This window comes from Neoarius graeffei, chromosome 2 (assembly GCF_027579695.1).
Source record: "Neoarius graeffei isolate fNeoGra1 chromosome 2, fNeoGra1.pri, whole genome shotgun sequence".
Taxonomy (NCBI): domain Eukaryota; kingdom Metazoa; phylum Chordata; class Actinopteri; order Siluriformes; family Ariidae; genus Neoarius; species Neoarius graeffei.
Window position 1 is genome coordinate 63,797,509 of NC_083570.1, and position 19,046 is coordinate 63,816,554.

General features: G+C 39.4%; 1 protein-coding gene across 1 annotated transcript in view; it reads left to right on the top strand.

Moving 5' to 3' along the window:
• The window catches only part of tmem117 (transmembrane protein 117), a 105,277-nt gene that overhangs the window by 73,050 nt on the left and 13,181 nt on the right, over positions 1–19,046 (top strand). The window contains exons 4-7 of the mRNA XM_060908783.1: positions 582–681; positions 5,815–5,912; positions 10,008–10,167; positions 18,488–18,617. Coding sequence (XP_060764766.1) covers positions 582–681; positions 5,815–5,912; positions 10,008–10,167; positions 18,488–18,617 — 488 coding nt within the window. The remainder of the gene's footprint in view (positions 1–581; positions 682–5,814; positions 5,913–10,007; positions 10,168–18,487; positions 18,618–19,046) is intronic.

Genomic DNA, 19,046 nt, shown 5'->3' on the forward strand with positions numbered 1-19,046 from the left:
TGGAAGGTATATTGTTGAATAATAATCATATTGCCAGCTCTTTCTTTAATGGCTGAGTGTATGTAATGCTCTGCTATGGGGAGGAAATGTCAGCTAATGGAAAGAGGAAGGGACGGATAATTGGCATTCATTAAGATGAGAGCCTGTTAAAGCTGTCCGTGTTCGTTAATAAAATGACATAACTACTTTAGTGCTGGGAGGGAGACAGGAGAATGCAGCGTTTATTCTGTCATCAGCCCATCCAACACAAAGTTGGCTGCAATCACAAGTTCCCTGGTCCTGGATATTTTAGGTTAATTTTATTAACTTTTGGCTTCTAATGGCCAAGATTAAGCCACAGTCAGGGTGGAGTGTTTTGTACTCTGTCACTGTAAAATCAACTAAAGAGGCAGTATCTGATTCTAAGCTTAAAACGTTTGGGGTTGTTTTTTTTTTTATGTGCGGGGAAAATGGAAAGCAATCAAGTGTGACAGCCAACATCATGACACTTCATGACCATTTCTGGCCTTTTCTCCATCTGCTTTTCATAAACCTTCTATATTCATCACCTCCTCTCCCTCCTTCTCTGTCTGTCTCTGCAGCACTCACATGGTCACAGAGTACATGGGCATAAGGAATGAGAGCTTTATGAAAATGGCTGCTGTTGGTACGTGGATGGGAGACTTTGTGACTGCGTGGATGGTAAGGTGGTTTTCAACTACAGCTCTGCTTTTTTGCCATAACCTTTACCTCAGTAGCCGCCATAAACATCATATTAAATGCCAAATCACAGAAAATATTGCAGCTGCTGTGAAAACCAGCATTACAAACATTCCCATGTTGTTGTAGTGGAATAATTGTTTGTTTGTTGCTAATGAGTTTTTTTTAAAAAAAACATTTAAAAGTTATAATTTAATTGTTCAGAATTTAACCTGGCGCGCCGAGTCTAATCGAAATAAATAACTTGAAATAAATAATTACTGAAATTCATAAATAAGTGAAAAGACATATTCCTATGAAATGTCATTACATTTAATTATTAATATAATTTTCTTATATGTTTTAGTATTACATAAATGATTTTTATAACATATGCATTATTTTATTTATTTATCTCTATTTAATCAAATCCTCTATTGTACACCAAGGAATAATTTTTACCTTTTCTTATCACTGAAGTGGTACCATCATAGGTACTCTTTAGTACCTTTAGTGTATATCTATTACATTTAAAACAAATTATGGACCACTCTGGTACCTTTAGTAAGCTTGAATAGAGTAATAAAGGGACATGAAAGGTACATTAACCTTTAAAGACGTACCCTTTACGGTATCGCCTCAGTCACAAGGTCAAAAGGTAGATTTTAATCACAGTTTACAGGCCTGTTTATCACTTTTCACTGCCTACAGACTAGAAATAGGAATTAGCATGTTCAACAAGCACATATGGGTGTGGTGGTCAGGTGTCCACATACTTTTGGCCAAATAGTTCAGATTGAAGTGAGATGGCAATGCTGTAAAAATGTTGAAATAAAATGGGTAATACAGTATAATGCCTTGTGCTGCACTTGAACCAACACATACGGTGTACAATGAACCAAAGATGTATAAACTTATACCACATATTTCTAATTTATTAACTCATGGCATTTATGCAAAACTGTCAGATCATGTGTTTGAGTTATTTCCATATTCATGCACTTCTATTCACTGTATATTTCTTCTTTAAGAGTATACGGTTAAAAAATTACATATATCCATCCATCCATTATCTGTAGCCACTTATCCTGTTCTACTGGATCGCAGGCAAGCTGGAGCCAGCTGACTATGGACGAGATACACACACACACACACACACACACACACACACACACAGAGTGGTGCTTGAAAGTTTGTGAACCCTTTAGAATTTTCTATATTTCTGCATAAATGTGACCTAAAACATCATCAGGTTTTCACACAAGTCCTTGAAGTAGATAAAGAGAACCCAGTTAAACAAATGAGACAAAAATATTATACTTGGACATTTATTTATTGAGGAAAATGATCCAATATTACATATCTTTGAGTGGCAAAAATATGTGAACCTTTGCTTTCAGTATCTGGTGTGACCCCCTTGTGCAGCAATAACTGCAACTAAACGTTTGCGGTAACTGTTGATCAGTCCTGCACACCGGCTTGGAGGAATTTTAGCCCATTCCTCCATACAGAACAGCTTCAACTCTGGGATGTTGGTGGGTTTCCTCACATGAACTGCTCGCTTCAGGTCCTTCCACAACATTTCAATTGGATTAAGGTCAGGACTTTGACTTGGCCATTCCAAAACATTAACTGTTTATTCTTCTTTAACCATTCTTTGGTAGAACGACTTGTGTGCTTAGGGTCATTGTCTTGCTGCATGACCCACCTTCTCTTGAGATTCAGTTCATGGACAGATGTCCTGACATTTTCCTTTCAAATTCACTGGTATAATTCAGAATTCATTGTTCCATCAATGATGGCAAGCCATCCTGGCCCAGATGCAGCAAAACAGGCTCAAACCATGATACTACCACCACCATGTTTCACAGATGGGATAAGGTTCTTATGCTGGAATGCAGTGTTTTCCTTTCTCCAAACATAACACTTCTTATTTTAACCAAAAAGTTCTATTTTGGGCTCATCCATCCACAAAACATTTTTCCAATAGCCTTCTGGCTTGTCCATGTGATCTTTAGCAAACTGCAGACGAGCAGCAATGTTCTTTTTGGAGAGCAGTGGCTTTCTCCTTGCAACCCTGCCATGCACACCATTGCTGTTCAGTGTTCTCCTGATGGTGGACTCATGAACATTAACATTAGCCAATGTGAGAGAGGCCTTCAATTGCTTAGAAGTTACCCTGGGGTCCTTTGTGACCTCGCTGACTATTACACGCCTTGCTCTTGGAGTGATCTTTGTTGGTCGACCACTCCTGGGGAGGGTAACAATGGTCTTGAATTTCCTCCATTTGTACACAATCTGTCTGACTGTGGATTGGTGGAGTCCAAACTCTTTAGAGATGGTTTTGTAACCTTTTCCAGCCTGATGAGCATCAACAACGCTTTTTCTGAGGTCCTCAGAAATCTCCTTTGTTCGTGCCATGATACACTTCCACAAATGTGTTGTGAAGATCAGACTTTGATAGATCCCTGTTCTTTAAATAAAACAGGGTGCCCACTCACACCTGATTGTCATCCCATTGATTGAAAACACCTGACTCTAATTTCACCTTCAAATTAACTGCTAATCCTAGAGGTTCACATACTTTTGCCACTCACAGGTATGTAATATTGGATTATTTTCCTCAATAAATAAATGACCAAGTATAATATTTTTTGTCTCATTTGTTTAACTGGGTTCTCTTTATCTACTTTTAGGACTTGTGTGAAAATCTGATGATGTTTTAGATCATATTTATGCAGAAATATAGAAAATTCTAAAGGGTTCACAAACTTTCAAGCACCACTGTGTGTATATATCATTGATGTATTTCAGTGGAGAAAGTAGCAGCTCCTTCTTAATCCACAAAATCAGAAGACCTCACCATAAAGAAAAAAAAAGAAAGAAAGAACAACTTTATTCATCACACACTCGTGAAATTTCCTCTCTGCATTTAACCCATCTGAAGCAGTGAACACACACACACGTGAGCAATGAGTACACACATATACCCAGAGCAGTGGGCAGCCATACTAACAGCGCCTGGGGAGAGTTAGGTGCCTCGCTCAAGGGCACCTCAGCCCAAGGCCGTCCCATATTAACCTAACCACATGTCTTTGGACTGTGGGGGAAACCGGAGCACCCGGAGGAAACCCACGCAGGCACGAGGAGAACATGCAAACTCCACACAAAAAGGTCCTCGCCGGCCACAGGGCTCGAACCCAGAAGCTTCTTGCTGTGAGGCGACCGTGCTAACCACTACACCACCGTGCCGCCGACACGGTGGTGTAAAGCACGTTTAATGAGGTTTATATGTGATCATAAACAAGGGCCATTCTTCATCACACACAAGCACGTCATGACCATATCTCCTGTCTCATCTCGGCTGGGTTAGGGATCATGGGGGACAGAACTGTCTGTAGCGGACAAGCAGCCCGGCCAGTTCGGACTGTTTATGTGTGTCTTTAGATAGCAGTGTGTGTTTGTGTGTGCATAAATGTGTATGTGTTTGGATGTGGATGAGGCTCAGTTTTGACAACCCTGTGCTGCCTACATTACATTAGTATGCCTGACAGGGAGGGAGAGAAAAGAGAACGCGTGAGAGAGAGACAGAGAGAGAGAGAGAGAGAGGAGAGGAGAAAGAGCAAACAGCCTCTGAAAGTGCTGAATCGCGACGTTACAAGGCTTTTTTCATACCATTAATTCAACACAGCTCTCTTTCAACGACCTCCCTGTCTCCTCTATTGGGCTTTGCCTTTTTATGGGGGTGGGGGGGTTTCATGGTCCGAGGAGGGAACACACACACACACACACACACACACACACACACAGGCGGTTTCAGACTGTTGGCCATAGCACAGAGATTCCATGCCAGTCTCTCCCCAGTGAGGGGACATGCTGTGCTCTTGCCTCAGGGCACACTAATCTATCGACATACTAACCTTGGACAAAATGTGTCATCCTGAAAAGGCCAGATTTGCATAGAAAAAGAGAGAAGCAGAGGGAGACAGGACCAGAGACGGATAGAGAGGCGGCTGAGTTTAATTACTTTTACAGATTCCTCACGGGCGATATTTTTCCCAAACAGCAGTAAACTTTGACAGTAAAAGCGTGCTCTGACTACGAAATCTGTCTACAGGGAACTCAATTGTCTGCAAGACTTTTCGAAAAAGCAAAAGGGAAAACAATAAATTAAAAATCACTAAGTTGTATTATGTCTCTGTTTGCTAACATTCCAGTGGTGGATGCACCAGTATGTTATTTTCAGCCCTTCTTTCTTCCATATATCCATCTGCTGATTTCAGTGTTCGAGAATAGAAATGCAATGATCCAAATTTGAAATAAAACACGGTTTGGTGGCTTTTTATTTATTTATTTGAAGCAGCATACAGTATATTTAAAGCGATCACAGGAACGATAAATGATGTGTATCCATAATGTCAGTCAGTATGTTTACATGCACACTAATATTTCACTATTATTCCGAATATGATCATAATTCGGTAAGTGCATGTTCCAAATTTGTACCAAAAGTGCATTTGGTAAACAGCATGTTCCAAATTTGACCTCATTCTGAATTTATCATTTTCTGATTAAGACGTGGGATATGTAGATATTATTCGGGTACACAAATCAACTAGATAATCAGTATGCATGGCTGCATGTAAAAGGGAATATTTGTAGAATATTCATTTTCATTAGCCATGTAAACAGCTTCGTAGGAATATTGTCTTTTTCCAAATAAGGGGAAAAACTGAAATATTTTGTGCATGTAAACATAGTGAGTGTAAGGTAAGAGCAGTACTTGTACCCATTTTTGAGTAGGAATTAAATGTAAAATAAATAAATAAACAAACAAACAATTTACCTTCTTTCTAGAAAATAGGCATTTGGAATAAGCACAATTTTCTGTCAAAACGATAAGACGAAATTCATACATGTTAATGGGTAGAATATCTGGAAATAGACTTAATAATATATTTGTTTTTGAATGATCTTATGACAAGAAGCATTGCATAAATGTCGTATATATTTCAATATGTTTAGTTCTTCAGACATATTTTTGTAGTGAACTGTTATGGCCTGCACTAAGCATAGTTTAATCACATTTGCACAGAATTACCAACACAGATCCATCTTGCTCTCTCTCTGGGTCAGGTGACGGATATGATGCTGCAGGACTCACTGTACCCGGACTGGGGACGAGCAGCTCGACGCTTCTGGAAACGGGGCAACAACAGAATCGTGCTCTTCTGGTGAGCTACAGGATGATTCTCTCCTTCAGGTGATGGATTTCTGGGGAAAACATGACAGCCGTGTCAAATCACCAGGCAGCAGCGTGAGAGATACTATTATTTATGTAAGCCAATTGGAGGAGGTTTACTAAAAAAGGGCCATAGTAGCCTGTAATAAATGTTTGGTGCATTTCTGTGGGTTTATGCATGTATCTTTGAAGAACTTTAATGATAGTAAATCAGATTATGTACTCCATTCAACAGCACAAAAATGTACTCGGAAGTTTAAAGCAATAGTTCAAGCAAATATTTCTTCTTGGACAAGTTTCACCCTAAGCTCAATTCAAATAAGAGACAACTCCAATTCCAAAAGAGTTGGGATGCTGTGTAAACTGTAAATAAAAACAGAATGCGATAATTTGTAAATCATGGAAGCCCTATATTTCATTGAAAATAGTACAAAGACAACATATCAAATGTTGAAACTGAGAAATGTTATTGTTTTTTGAAAAAAATATGCTCATTTTGAATTTGATGTCAGAAGCACATTTCAAAAAAGTTGGGACAGGGGCATGTTTACCACTGTGTTGCATCACCTCTACTTTTAACAGTCTGTAAACGTTTGGGAACCGAGGAGACCAATTGCTGTAGTTTTGAAAGAGAAATGTTGTCCCATTCTTGCCTGATATACAAATTCAGTTGCTCAACAGTTCGGGGTCTCCTTTGTCATATTTTGTGCTTCATAATGTATCAGATGTTTTAAATGGGAGACAGATCTGGACTGCAGGCAGGCCAGTTTAGCACCCGGACTCTTTTACTACTGAGTCGTGCAGTTTTAATAAGTGCATAAAATGGTTTGGCATCGTCTTGCTGAAAGAAGGAAGGTTTTCCCTGAAAAAGATTTGGTCAGGATGGCAGCATATTGCTCTGAAACGTGTATATCTCATCTCATTATCTCTAGCCGCTTTATCCTGTTCTACAGGGTCGCAGGCAAGCTGGAGCCTATCCCAGCTGACTACGGGCGAAAGGCAGGGTACACCCTGGACAGGTTGCCAGGTCGTCACAGGGCTGACACATAGACACAGACAACCATTCATACTCACATTCACACCTATGGTCAATTTAGAGCCACCAATTAGCCTAACCTGCATGTCTTTGGACTGTGGGGGAAACCGGAGCACCCGGAGGAAACCCACGCGGACACGGGGAGAACATGCAAACTCCACACAGAAAGGCCCTCGCCGGCCACGGGGCTCAAACCCGGACCTTCTTGCTGTGAGGCGACAGCGCTAACCACTACACCACCGTGCCACCCCAAACGTGTATATATGATTCAGGATTAATGATGCCTTCCCAGATGTACAAGCTACCCATGTCATGTGCACTAATGCACCCTCATACAATCACAGATGCTGGCTTTTGAACTGTGCACTGATAACAAGCCAGATGGTCCCTTTCCTCTTTAGTCTGGAGGACATGATGTCCATGATTTCTAAAAATAATTTCTACTTTTGATTCGTGGGGGCGGCACGGTGGTGTAGTGGTTAGCGCTGTCGCCTCACAACAAGAAGGTCCTGGGTTCGAGCCCCGGGGCCGGCGAGGGCCTTTCTGTGTGGAGTTTGCATGTTCTCCCCGTGTCCGCGTGGGTTTCCTCCGGGTGCTCCGGTTTCCCCCACAGTCCAAAGACATGCAGGTTAGGTTAACTGGTGACTCTAAATTGACCATAGGTGTGAATGTGAGTGTGAATGGTTGTCTGTGTCTATGTGTCAGCCCTGTGATGACCTGGCGACTTGTCCAGGGTGTACCCCGCCTTTCGCCCGTAGTCAGCTGGGATAGGCTCCAGCTTGCCTGCGACCCTGTAGAAGGATAAAGCGGCTAGAGATGATGAGATGAGATGAGATTCGTCAGACCTCGGGACAGTTTTCCACTTCACTTCAGTCCATTGTAAACGAGCTCAGGCCCAGAGAAGGTGGCTGTGTTTCTGGATATTGTTTATATCTGGTTTTAACTTGCATTTGTGGATGCAGTAATGAACTGTTTTCACATAAGATGGTTTTCTGAAGTGTTCCTGAGCCCATACAGTGATTTCCACTACAGACTCGTGTCTGCTTTTAATGCAGTGTTGCCTGAGTGCCTGAAGGTCACAGGCATCCAATATCAGTTTTCAGCCTTGTCTCTTGCATACAGAGATTTCTCCAGATTCTCTAAATCTTTTCATGATATTATGTACCATAGTTAATGTGATCCTCAAATTCTTTGCAGTTTTATATTGAGGAATGTTATTCTTGTTGCCCTGTTTGTCCACGCAGTCTTTCACAGAGCAGTGAACCCCTCCCCATCTTTACTTCTGAGAGACTCTGCCTCTCTGGGATGCTCTTTTTATACCCAATCATTTTACTGACCTGTTGCCAATTAAAAATTAAATTAGGTTTTTTGTTTCTTTTTAGCGTTACACAACTTTTTCAGTCTTTTGTTGCCCATCCGGACTTTTCTGAAATGTGTTGCTGACATCAAATTCAAAAAGAGCATATATTTTCCAAAAAACAATAAAATTTCTCAGTTTCAACATTTGATATGTTGTCTTTGTCCTATTTTCAATGAAATATAGGGTTTCCATGATTTGCAAATCTTCACATTCTGTTTTTATTTATGTTTTACACAATGTCCCAACTCTTTTGGAATTGTCGTTATATGTTTGGTCACATGGTTCTCACCAATGATAAGAATAGTGTTAATATACAGTACATGCACCTGTGACCACAAGACAGTAACTGTATTCTGTATTAATGTGCCAGGTTTTAAACCAATAAAACCTTTATTCTTAAGTCATTCTTCTGTCCATACATTTTCCTAATCATTGTTATGTTGCTTAGCAATTAAAGTTAACAGTTAGCATGCATGGCATATGTGAAGAATTGTTTATGAACATTATTAATGATAAAATATTTCTCAAAAACTGGATATTAGCTTATAGTTTTATAAAAAATTACAGTGATAAACTCACTGTAATGCACGTGCTCATGTGGCTTATTGTGTTAAGCAACTGGCTGAAACATCACGTTTACCTTATATGACATTGAGTTCTATGTGACTTCCTCCTGTATGACATATAGATATTTATAAAAATAATCACATAGCTACAACCCTGTAGTGACAGTTTTTATGAAATGTAAGAGCAGCATGATGCTACTTGATGGTGAAACGTTTCCATTATTTATTGGCCTGTTAGTTTAGCCTCGTAGACAATTTGTGCTAATTAGATTTTCTCCCCCAAACTTTTCATTTAACTGCTTAATAACAAGAATTTGTCATTTGTCAAGGCATTTTCCATTACTCCTACCATCTGTCTCAGCTCCTGATCATCAACTGATTGGTGTTAGAGCAGGAAAGTGCAGTGCACTGTAAGAGAAGGAAACTGGTCAAGTATAACATGAAATAGATGAAGTCTTGGGTTTCCACAGTGAATATTATGAAGATTTTATCTCACTTTGGAGTCACAGCCAGATGTCACTCTAACAGTTCACATGACTGAAATGTGCCCAAAAGCCATTTGGTATTTCACCATTGTAGCATACTTGGTGAATTAACAGGACCTAATAACAAATGACTAGTAATTTACTTTCATTGTACTATGTGCTTCCATAGATTTGTTTAGCAGGACTATCCTCTTCTTAACTAAACTCAGCTTTGCATGCATTTTGTTATGTAACTGTTGATGATGCATTCTGATGCAAAAGCAGACCAGGAGGGGAGAGAGGGGTGGTTGGGGAATCGGGGTGTCGATAGTGTACTTAATGCTTAACTGAAAATTGCTACTTCCATGCAAGGGTAGGTAGTTGAACGTTTGTGTTTTTGCTAATGAGATTTCATTAAGTTTTCGTTTCTGCTGCCCTAGCTTTTGATTTTCTCTAACTTTTGCATGCAAAATTAATTCAGGCCTTTTATTTCTACTGAGCAGCAGGAAGTGAGAGATCAGAGATGATATCAGTTTGATTTTTTTCCCCTCACAAGAACAGCTGCATAGTCGCAAAGAACTTGCATTTAAAATTTCACCGCATCATCAGGAAACTTACACTATTTGCTCTTTCTCTCTCTCTCTCTCTCTCTCTCTCTCAGGACAGTGTTGATTTCTCTGACCTCAGTGGTGGTATTGGTTATTAGTACAGATTGGATTAGTTGGGATAATCTGAACCGAGGGTTCTTACCTAGCGATGAAGTCTCTCGAGCCTTCCTCGCCTCCTTTATTCTCGTCTTCGACCTCCTCATCATCATGCAGGTGAAGCACTGCCCCCTCCGATGACCAGTTAACTCGCATGTCCATCTGCTTTCTCTCTTTTTCTTTTGCCTTCTCCTTGACTCTCTCTTTTTCCCCTTTCTTTTCTCGCGCTATCTATTTAATGCTCTTTGAAACAATTGTGTTTTTGTGCATTGTGCATGTTTTTGAGGATCTCAGTTATCATAATCCTGTGTATGTGTTTCTGGCTTTGTGTTTGAGGGGGTTTTTTTGTTTGCTTTTCAACTGATTCATGTTTAAAGATGGATCACTATAGTATGTCACTAATTTATGCACATGATAAAGTTATCTTTTGCTTTAAGTTTGCTCAGAGCGTAATAAGTGGATATTGATATTATGTTTTGACTGGAAGGCTGGGTTTGCAAAACATTATTATGTAATTCACCCCCGATAATTATACAAACTGCACACTTTTAAGTCTCTCAGTGCTAATGAAATAGAGTGATGTTAAATGCATGTCACCTTTAACCTGAGAGTACTAGTATTTACACTGTTAAAAAGTTTAATCACGACAAAAATTAAATGTGACATTATGAAAAACCTACTTTTTTAGTGCATGTGCACCTATATTTGGGTATCTGGAGTGCCTGCTAACCCACAACCCAGTCAGTTTCTTTTGGGACTGCTTATTTCAGAAAACATGTGTTTTAACAAGTTGTTCAGATTTGGCTCCCCTTTCTATGTCACAAGAGGAGCTCATTAGAATGATCCCACCTACTCATCCGAGTATCTCCACTCATGGCTTGAGAACTGCCTTTGTGAATGAATATTCATGAGGAAAGTACTACCTGATTGGCTGGCACTGGGGGGGGGGGGGATGAGCAGTGGCTCATTATCATTTAAAGGATATGGGACATGGATTTTTACCTGGGCATAATTATGTATAAAGGACATAAGAAATGCCATCTAAATCACTGCAGGGCGTCAAAAATGTGAAAATCATCACATTATTCAAGTTTTTTTATACATCAGCGTAAAACAAGGATTCGTTAATGAGCTAGGTGGTCACGTGACCCGTGACGTCACAAAAACTTTCCAAGGAGCCAGCGCTTGGGAATCTAATGTGTAAACAGGTTACCGAAATGGACACCATCGACAGTGACATTCCCGATGTTTCACAGAGATGTGAATTTAGACCCTATCAATTCGAACAGATAGCTGGAAATTCACATGAACATGGATCTTGTCTTTACTCTGACGGGTCAGATGATTCTGAGAGTGAGAGTTCATTCAGCCCTCATGAAACTGAAAGCGGTCGGCTCGATAACACTTCCTGGTAAGTTAAAAACAATTCTGCTCAAAGGCTAATGATCTGTTGAAAGAAGTATTATTTTTGTATCATACATTGAAAGTTCATCATAGATCTAGCTAAAGTCCGTTGCAAGCTAGTTTTTTTTTTTTGCTGATATTTTTCGAGATTGATTGCGATACAATGCTTCCAGAGTCCAAGATGAAAACATTCAAAATGGCGAAACGAGTCAGAATTATGATAATCAATAATTGATACACCCAAAATTATAATACTAATCCTTACCTCGGCTTTCAGTCGCTTAGCGCAGAGGTCTTCAACAGGGGGGTCGCGAAATCGCACCGGATCACTCATATCAATAAAAATATTCCTGCCCTGTCCCCTGGCCTCCGTGCAGGGATGCAAACAGCGCGCCTTTCGGCGGATGCCGCCTTTTTCACGGCTGAATCGCACAGATCCGATTTAAAAAAAAAAAATAGCGATGTTGGTTCATGGAGCACGAGGCATGAAGTGTAAGGATGAGAGAGAGGCGGTTTGGGTCGGGAAGCTGCGCGCATTTGTGCAGCCTGGCGCAGGTGTGCGCGGCTTCCCGATTTGAACTGGTTTTTTTTCTCATCCTTATGCTTCCTGTTTCATGTTTCATGAATTAATATCGCTCAGTACCCGAGTATTAATGTTGAAAGAATCCTCAGTGAAATGGTCCGAATACAGTCTGTGGGAAACAGTAGGTGCAAAGTTTTTTTCAACAGGTGTTCTGTAAAGTTGTCCTACCAAGCCTACTGCGCATGCGCGAAGCCTACTGCGCATGCGCAGGTGAGCCCACACTTTCCTCAGCTTCGGGTCCTTGGGGAATGCAAAAAAACTTACTCCAGGGCATTTCCCATTGGAATTACTGCAACCATAAGCAGCACAATACACCATGATGTCCAATGTATGATGTCCAATGTACTTTAAAGACTATAAAAACAATTTTCTTGTCATCCACTTCTCCGTTCATCTACCCGCTTGTGCTGTGCCCGAAAGTTTTTGTGACGTATGATCACGTGACAGCGGCTCTTCCGGTTGCAAAAAATGCATATCGGAAGTCGAGCAGAAATGCCATATAATCATCACGAATATAACGATTTTGCTGAATTTAATAGATGATTTTGTATTTGTTGATGCAATTAATTCATATTTTTAATGGAAAGAAACTGATATAGCGTGCTTTTATGTTTCATGTCCCATATCCTTTAAAGGACCAGGCACTCAAATCAGCCATTTTGAACAGGGCTGTTTAGGCAGAGTGAGAAGGTGCTGTGGTGCTTTATCCTCATGGTATTTTGACCAAAGCATGTCAGAGACATTTCATTAAGACTTCAACGAACTGTATCAACTTGTGGAAAAGGGGTATGTCACCTTTAATCTATGCAGTAAAATGTAACCAGTGCTAATTGAGAAACTGAGAGGTGTGTCCAGAATAAGTACCAACTCTGTAGTCGATTCCAAAATGGCTGAAAAAGCTGTATAGCATTGAGAATGACTGGGAATATATTGGGAATAAAACATGTCAGGAGTGATGTTATAAGAAAATTATCAATAACAGGTTGAAGTGTTACCGTGACAAAAGTTGATTATTTTCGAATACCAGAAGGCCTACAAGTGTTTTGCTCCTCTTATACGACAGACATTTGCCAACAGTTCCAGTTTTTATGAAGTAAGGAATAACACACTTTTTAATCATCTATTGTTGTATGTTGTGACTCATCTGTGAGATCAATTACATGTCCTCACCAGCCTCCCTCTCTTCTCTCTGTTCAAGCCAATAAGCCAAAATACTTACTTTACCATGATACCAAAAAACTGCAAAGCATAACGTCCTCTGTCGTGAAGACTCTCCTGTATCTCCTTATAGCAAACTTCATATCAAGGATTATACATATTTATTCATTTAATAACAGCACATTTGGTATCTGATTATTATTAGTCTTAGATTATGTGGAGCATCCACGACAAGTCCTTGTGAGTAAATTGTTACGATAGAAATTATAATATATTAGAGCTAGTACATTAATATAATCCTCTGATTCGCCTTACTGTCAGAGCTGCAGTTATAGAAAATTAATCAATGCCTTTACACCAATCAGATTAGAGAATTCAACAGCACTGTGGTATTAAATAAAATACTCTGAGAATGCCTCATGTATGCAAAGCACTGCTCAAATCTCAAGGTGGAAACTTTGAGGAAAAATGGCCATACTTTGATATTTACAATGTATTACAGTATATATGCACTATAATCTTTACTAAAATATAGTTTTTCCTCAACTACTTGAATCCATACAAAGATGAACCATACATGAGTCGCATCGCTTTATAAAGTGTTCCACTATTCCAGTCAACCATCATTCAGCAAATTAACTTCATCGGTGATGTGATTAGTACTTGTTGCAAACCATCTCAGTTTCAGCCAACGATATTGATCTCATGCGGTGATGCTCTGCCAGCCCAGATCCATTGTGTAGCCATTATCTTGCAGCCATTGTTTCGTTCTAGTTTTTTGTGGGGCTTTTTGCTTTCAGTACCTTTGGTGGAATTCATTCTTAGTGAGGTTCAAGCCACATAATTTATGTATTCAGACAAGAACATTCCACTGTTTGGACCTGAAAAACTGAAATGTTGTTTTCGTGGTATATTTCACGAAATATTCCTGCTGCAGGTTAAGTCTTTGAAACCACTTGGTTAGATTTAAGCAGTTTATCATCCCTTGTACACGTCTGAATTAATTCTATCTCAAGCTCGTTTATGTACTTGTTCTTAAACTGCAACCTTGCATTCCTGTGCTGGAGGCCAGTGCCAGGCATCTTACAGTAAAACGTCTGGTATATTCTTCTTGTTAACATATCTGTCAGTCTTTGATAGTGTCCTTTACCAGTTATTCCTAACAAAGTACAAAACATACCACTGTCTCTGATGTGGTTTCATTTTTTCAGCCACGTGATGGTCTGCTTTAGAGAACGTGGCACATCTGTGGGCCTTATGTTAAGAGATAACAGCATATAAATCCACAAAATCATGACAGTGGCCAATTACTTAGAGACTGCACTGTACCCATTAGCCTTGAGTTATGGTATCCTTCAAAAAGCCACCTCACTTTGATTTAGAGTAAAGTACAGGCCGCCCACATAGGACCTTAAATTCTGCTCAATATGCAATACTTTGAGAGACACGTCCAGGATTGCCAATTTCCATTTGCGGCCCTGTGTACCTTGCCAACATGTTTATTAGCCTTATTTACGACTTCAATTAGTCCTTTACATCTTGAATATACATCTCCTTGATCAATTGTTTCCCTCACAAGTGCAGTCAATAAACAACGAGGTCTCCGATGCGGGAATGTCTTGCTTTACCTTTGTCTGTGTTCGCCATGTGTGACAGTTAATCTCCATGCTCTTTGTGATGCCCCTGATATTTTATTCAAAGACTAATTAACTTTTCCTGTGTATTGACCCTGATCATGCAGAACCTCTTCAGCCTTGGCTCTTAGAAGATTTACAAGATTTTTATTTGACATACTGCTATTACGTTTTTTCCCCCCTCACTTTTAAGGCTTAAAGCAGGCTCTGAAGCTAGTGGAAAGAACTAGAGGGAAGGAAGAGACTAATTATCATCTTTTTAAAGAGCGAAGATTATTTTTGTCTTATACCACAGCATTATTGACTCCTCCAATCTGATTGGTCAGAAGGTCAACTTCTATAACAGCAGCTCTGACAGTAGTGCTGACTGCTAATTCCAAAAGAGTTGGGACATTGTGTAAAATATAAATAAAAACAGAATGTGAAGATTTGCAAATCATGGAAACCCTATATTTCATTGAAAATAGGACAAAGACAACATATCAAATATTGAAACTGAGAAATTTTATTGTTTTTTGGAAAATATATGCTCATTTTGAATTTGATGTCAGCAACACATTTCAGAAAAGTTCGGACAGGGGCAACAAAAGACTGAAAAAGTTGCGTAATGCTAAAAAAAAATAATAATTTGGTTAATAGGCAACAGGTCAGTAACATGATTGGGTATAAAAAGAGCATCCCAGAGAGGCTGAGTCTCTCAGAAGTAAAGATGGGGAGGGGTTCACTGCTCTGTGAAAGACTGCGTGGGCAAACAGTGCAACAATTTAAGAATAATGTTCCTCAGTGTAAAATTGCAAAGAATTTGGGGATCACATCATCTATGGTACATAATATCATGAAAAGATTCAAAGAATCTGGAGAAATCTCTGTCTGCAAGAGACAAGGCTGAAAACTGATATTGGATGCCTGTGATCTTCAGGCACTCAGGGGACACTGCATTAAAAGCAGACACGAGTCTGTAGTGGAAGTCACTGTATGGATTCAGGAACACTTCAGAAAACCATCGTATGTGAAAACAGTTCATTACTGCATCCACAAATGCAAGTTAAACCCATATATAAACAATTTCCAGAAACACAGCCACCTTCTCGGGGCCCGAGCTCTTTTACAATGGACTTAGGTGAAGTGTAAAATTGTCCCGAGGTCTGACGAATCAAATGTAGAAATTCTTTTTGGAACTCATGGACACCATGTCCTCCAGACTAAAAAGGAGAGGGACCATCCGGCTTGTTATCAGTGCACAGTTCAAAAGCCAGCATCTGTGATGGTATGAGGGTGCATTAGTGCACATGACATGGGTAGCTTGGACATCTAGGAAGGCATCATTAATGCTGAATGATATATACACGTTTCAGAGTAATATGCTGCCATCCAGACCAAATATTTATCAGGGAAGGCCTTCCTTCTTTCAGCAAGACAATGCCGAACCATTTTATGCACATATTAAAACTAGATGGCTCAGTAGTAAAAGAGTCCGGGTGCTAAACTGGCCTGCCTGCAGTCCAGACCTGTCTCCCATTTAAAACATTTGGCACATTATGAAGAGCAAAATATGACAAAGGAGACCCCGAACTTTTGAGCAAGTTCAGGCAAGAATAGGACAACATTTCTCTTTCAAAACTACAATCAATTTGTCTCCTCAGTTCCCAAACATTTACAGAGTGTTGTTAAAAGTAGAGGTGATGCAACACAGTGGTAAACATGCCCCGTCACAACTTTTTTGAAACGTGTTGCTGACATCAAATTCAAAATAAGCATATATTTTAAAAAAAACAAAACAATACATTTTCTCAGTTTCAACATTTGATAGGTTGTACTATTTTCAATGAAATATAGAGTTTCCATGTTAATTTGCATATTATTACATTCTGTTTTTATTTACAGTTTACACAACCTCCCAACTTTTTTGGAAATGGGGTTGGATATATTCGTGAGCTCATTCTAATGTATTATCATTTCTTACACAGGTGGTTGTATAGTGGATGCGCCACATAAACTGAATTGAAAAAAGAAGTGGTGTAATTGTTGATATGGTGAAGTTTTCTGTGAGGAGACATTTATTTGGAAGGAGTTACCAGTGTTAGCACATTGTACCAGTTTTCAGGACACAGAGCTTTGCAGATTTTTTTGTGACTTATTAACTTTAAGAGGGAAAGAGCAAAAAGTGAGGCTGGTGAGAGGAGGACTGTTTATACTGTAGCTGCTATAATGTAAGTGATAACAGAAATTAACTTGGTTCATGGACCAAGTTAACACACACAGCTATAAACAGATAAAATGTATAGTCTGTTGTTCTTTAAAAAAAAAAAGTGTTGGGGATTATTTGGCAAATTGCTGTGGGATAAACAAAGTAAAACACTTTGGGATGTGTTAGATATACATCTGTGATTTATTCCTGACTTAATTAGAAGTATCTCTTGAGGTTTTCATGTTTCAAATTTTATTAGTATAGCACTTTTAACAACATTGTCGCAAAGCAGCTTTACAAACAATTAAAGACTTTAACCATATGAGCTAATTTTATCCCTAATTTAATCCCTAAAATTGATTTATCCCTGATGAGCAAGCCTGTGGTGATGGTGGCAAGGAAAAACCATGAGGAAGAAACGGTGAGAGGAACCAGACTCAAAAGGGCACCCATCCTCATCTGGGTGATGAGATAGTGTGATTATAAATTGCTTGCTTCTATAACTGTGTCCTATATGGTCACAAAGTACAACTGTATAACCAGGAAATTCGTTATAGTTTTAGCATGAAGTCTATTTTGTTGAAGTTATCAACTGTTTGTTGATGGAGACTTGAGTGCAAAATTGTTCATGACAACTGCAATCCTAAAGTTATCATGACACCTGTAGTCTTCAGCCATCATAGCAAAACTATGATGGCTAAAGACTATAGTTTTGCTATGATGGCTGAAGTGTCCAGAGAGTCTTCCAAGTGCAACTTTCGACTGTCCATATGGGGCTGTCCTCCACAGGAGTGATGTGATGAGACTCCAGCCAGACGTAGAGCATCAGGATGGATCAGGCGGGTCTAAAGAGCAGAAGAGATCAGCATCACTGGTGTCTCAGGATCGACATGTACCTCGACAGACGGGGGGTGTACAAGTTTTCAAATTCAAATTACCTAACATCTATATTCTTTTCTTACTCCAATTATTTTTCTCTCCAACCCAAAAGACGAGCTTAGGTCGTACATAATTCATACTGATATATGAAAGTTATGGTCAGATGTCATCAGCAGCTGTTGAGATCCTACATCAACCACATGCTGTGTGAGGTTTGACTGGGTTTACGAGCTCCTATATCAGTGACGCTACAAGCAGATAATAGGCAAATCTGGCATCTGCTCATCTGATGTTTAATGTCACTAGTCACTGCAGAGCCCTGCAGAAACCTCCGGCCAAATATGGGCTTTCTGTCTGATTGTGAATAAATGTCAAAAAAATTCAATATCTGAAGTTTTCTGATCTGCGAAAGTCAAAGAAGGATTTTTAATGAGTGTGTGGAAAAATCTCCATCTACTATTATTGGTGTTACCAAAGACTTTATTGTACATTACTTTGTAATTTGGTTTCAAGTTTGTTTGTACTCTAAATTATGAACTTTATCCTGTGCTCATATAAACATTTCTTATTCTTCTGTTTCTTCTTCTTCAGGACTGGGAGTTTCCCCATTTCATGGGGGATTTGGATATGAACCTACCTGGCTTGTCTACAACTCAGCTAAAATTTAAACTCCCAGTCTGCAAACGAATTTTCAAGGAGGAGTATCATATACACATCACCGGTATGTTTGTATTCATTACCCATTTTATGTATTCACCCACAATGTTAACAGATCATTAAAACATAACTAATGCAACATCATGTTCTCAGGCATCATTTCAGGTGCATGTAAGAAATCACTTTCTTCCCATCGGACAAACTAAGAACATTTCACTTTGTAATTACATATATGATGTACATGTTTATATTTATGATCTATATTTATGATCTATATTTAAAATGTAGGGACACACACACACACACACACACACACACACACACACACACACACACACACACACACAGTACTACAGCCCTTCAGCAGTGGCTGCCAAGGTTGTTATTGTCCCCTTGCTGGGCAAATTCTTTTCATGTTTCAGCCATCAGCAACATCAAGTTGCCAAGTCACTGAACCAAAAAGCTCACCTTAGTCAACAGTGTCTTAAAAGTA